The sequence below is a fragment of the Rhagoletis pomonella genome, unplaced genomic scaffold (assembly GCF_013731165.1).
Source record: "Rhagoletis pomonella isolate Grant_MI unplaced genomic scaffold, Rhpom_1.0 Rhpom_scaffold_00002, whole genome shotgun sequence".
Lineage (NCBI taxonomy): Eukaryota > Metazoa > Arthropoda > Insecta > Diptera > Tephritidae > Rhagoletis > Rhagoletis pomonella.
The window spans coordinates 74,458,702-74,461,364 of NW_023458556.1; the positions used below are offsets into that span (position 1 = coordinate 74,458,702).

Sequence of the window (2,663 nt, forward strand, 5' to 3'; positions counted from 1 at the left end):
TTTATATTTTTCTATTAGTTTACTTATTTCTGACTTTTCTGTAGTCTAAATGTTGAACCGAAATGTCGCAATTATCTGTATCGAAATGTTCGTTGAAATTTAATTCGCATTCATTATGATTATCATGACGGCGAAATCTATAGAAATTACTTATATTTAAATTTTCATTTCTCGACTTCGAAGGTAGTTCTGAGAGTTTGCTTCTACAAGGTGTACATTTTTGGGATATAATTAGGTTTTCATTTTGTATTAATTTGAATGATTTTATGCAATCTAATCCAATCAGAAAATCGTAGCTAAAATTTTTTTCGTTTACTACAAAAACCTGTATTTCTTTTTCAATGTCAAAAATTTTAGTTTTAATAGTTATCATTCCCTCAGCCTTTTTTGTACCATTGATCGTTTTCAAATTTGCAGTATAAAAATCTTTATTTTTTGGTTTAAAGCGTAATAAACGCGAATTTATTAAAGATACATTCGAACCAGAATCGTAAATTCCATATACTTCAATAATTCCATTTATTAATAATTTAACTTTGATCAATGGTGGCACTACAAGTTTTTTGGATCCATATCATTTAATTCCCATTCCAATTCATTATTATTAACATGTTTTATCTCTTTTTCACTTTTTTGATTTTTAAACCAGCATGTAGCTTCTGTATGATAACGAGTACCTCTGTTTTCTTTTTCGCAGATTTTGCATGGTTTTTTCTTTCCAAATGTTTCTTTTTCTTTCGAATAAGAAGCTGATACGTTCTTTCTATCTATAGTTTTTCTGGATACTAAATGTTCAAGTTTTCTAATCTCACTGTAAAGTTCTTCTGTATTAACTACTTTTTCTCTATCTATTCTGTCGGCTATATAATGTGGTAACCCTTCTGCAATAAGATCAATTAATGTCCCTGTGTCAATTGATTTTCTTATTTCTAATAAAAGTCTTTCTTTCTTCAAAGCATAATCCAAAAGTGAACCTGTTTTATATCTGAATGAGATTGCATATCTGCTCGCAGCCCATCCTTTATTTGCATAGGTGCCACAAAAGTTTTCTTTCCACTTTCCCCATTCAGAAGCTAACGATAATTTAATAAGCATAGAGCTGTACCAATCCAAGCATGATTTTTCTAAGAAAAGTCTCAAGACTTCGATTTTCTCCTCATCTTTACATATGTCAAAGCGGTCGCACTCACTTTCAAATATGGTCATCCATTGGTTAGCATTTGAGTTTTTGGCTGAGAATTTTTCTAGCACAAATTTTTCAGCAATTTTCTTCAAATTAGGGTATTCACAATTTTTTTTTGTTGCACTCAGCTTCTCTAAAACTTTCGACAGTGACTCCTCTGAAATACCTGCAGTGGGATTTGTTGGCGGTATCTCTTCAAGAAAGTAATCTTTGAACTGCATATTTCCATCATCATCCATATAAATTCCGGCTAAATCTTCCGTTACATTTATCCATACTTTTCTTGTTTGGTGTCTCCTTTTTAATGTGTTTTTTATTTTTGTATAAGTTGGTGTATTTATTAATTGTTCATGTAAACTTGCTGGCTGCATTTCTGCTGGTATTTTAAAAACTCTATCATCACTTGTGGTGATTGTGGTTATCGCCATTATATTCGTTTTTCCGTCCTCAGCAGATTTTACCAAAAATTCGAATTTAAGCTTCTCCATTCTTCAAATGTTAGCAAAAATGTCGTTTTGTAATGTTTGTTTAACTCGATCCGCCTAACACAGCAACAAATGTATAAACTCAATTGGGTTTCTCTATAAAGAGTGTTTATATTATTTAATATTGATTCTTATCACAATAGTTTACTTTACCTATAAAGAGAAACGACATTTAAAGCTTATAATTTGTAATTTATTAATTTTCCTCAGCACAATGATTTGCCGCTTAACTTTTTGTATTTACTTCGTTTCTTTGTTTCTAATCGTTTCTCTTCACAAGTGTCATCTTAACTGTTATACTATGTACATAATGCCCCGAACACACTACACCATCTACTTGGTGTGTTCGACTAGAGTTATATCTTAGAACTAAATACTAACTAGAAATTAAGTAAAAGTAGTTTACATATAAAAACGGAAATATACGACAACAAATTGCTGGCTCCATCAAGTGATTGTTTCATCAGGCTCGAAGCATATAACTTACCAAAATGTTGGTACAATATTCCTTTCTTTACAAATCAGGTCGAGGAAAGATCAAAATAATTGGAGCCGAAATTTCATAATTTTTCTTCTTTTTTTTCAATTCACAACTGCAATATCGTGAACTTAATCTTCCACAAACACGGCTTTGACTCACATAGTTTTTACTTTGAAAATTTAGCTAATTTCAACACTCACGACACCAGCAGCTGGTACAATCATACAATTTTCAAATAGTTTTTGAAGTAGCACCAGCAGCAGGTACAATCACACCACAAGAACATACACGGCCAATCGACTTGATGGGCCATTTAACAAATTAAGCATATTAAGGGCCGTAAACTTATCTATTTTAAACTATAGTTAAATCGTCAATAGATAAGTTAACAGCCCTAACACTTTTACAGTATGTATGTATAAAAACGTGAGGAACATACAATACATATGTGTATATATATCAGTCTTTCTTAGTTTAAATATTTGCTTAATTTGCCAAGCATGAATAAATTCTC

The 2,663-nt window shown here is 31.1% G+C and overlaps 1 protein-coding gene across 1 annotated transcript; it reads right to left on the reverse strand.

The window, feature by feature from the left end:
- Nucleotides 1-552: 552 nt before the first annotated feature.
- Nucleotides 553-2,063, reverse strand: LOC118754827. Its single transcript, XM_036489703.1, has 2 exons — nucleotides 1,822-2,063; nucleotides 553-1,764 (listed from the first exon to the last, which is right to left on the reverse strand). The coding sequence occupies exon 2, from the start codon at nucleotides 1,669-1,671 to the stop codon at nucleotides 553-555; it is 1,119 nt and encodes a 372-aa protein (XP_036345596.1). The 5' UTR covers nucleotides 1,672-1,764; nucleotides 1,822-2,063.
- Between the last annotated feature and the right edge of the window lie 600 nt (nucleotides 2,064-2,663).

What these genes read in the sequence shown, in the direction of transcription:
- LOC118754827 (XM_036489703.1), bottom strand. Translation starts at nt 1,671, where the DNA reads ATGGAGAAGCTTAAATTCGAATTTTTGGTAAAATCTGCTGAGGACGGA.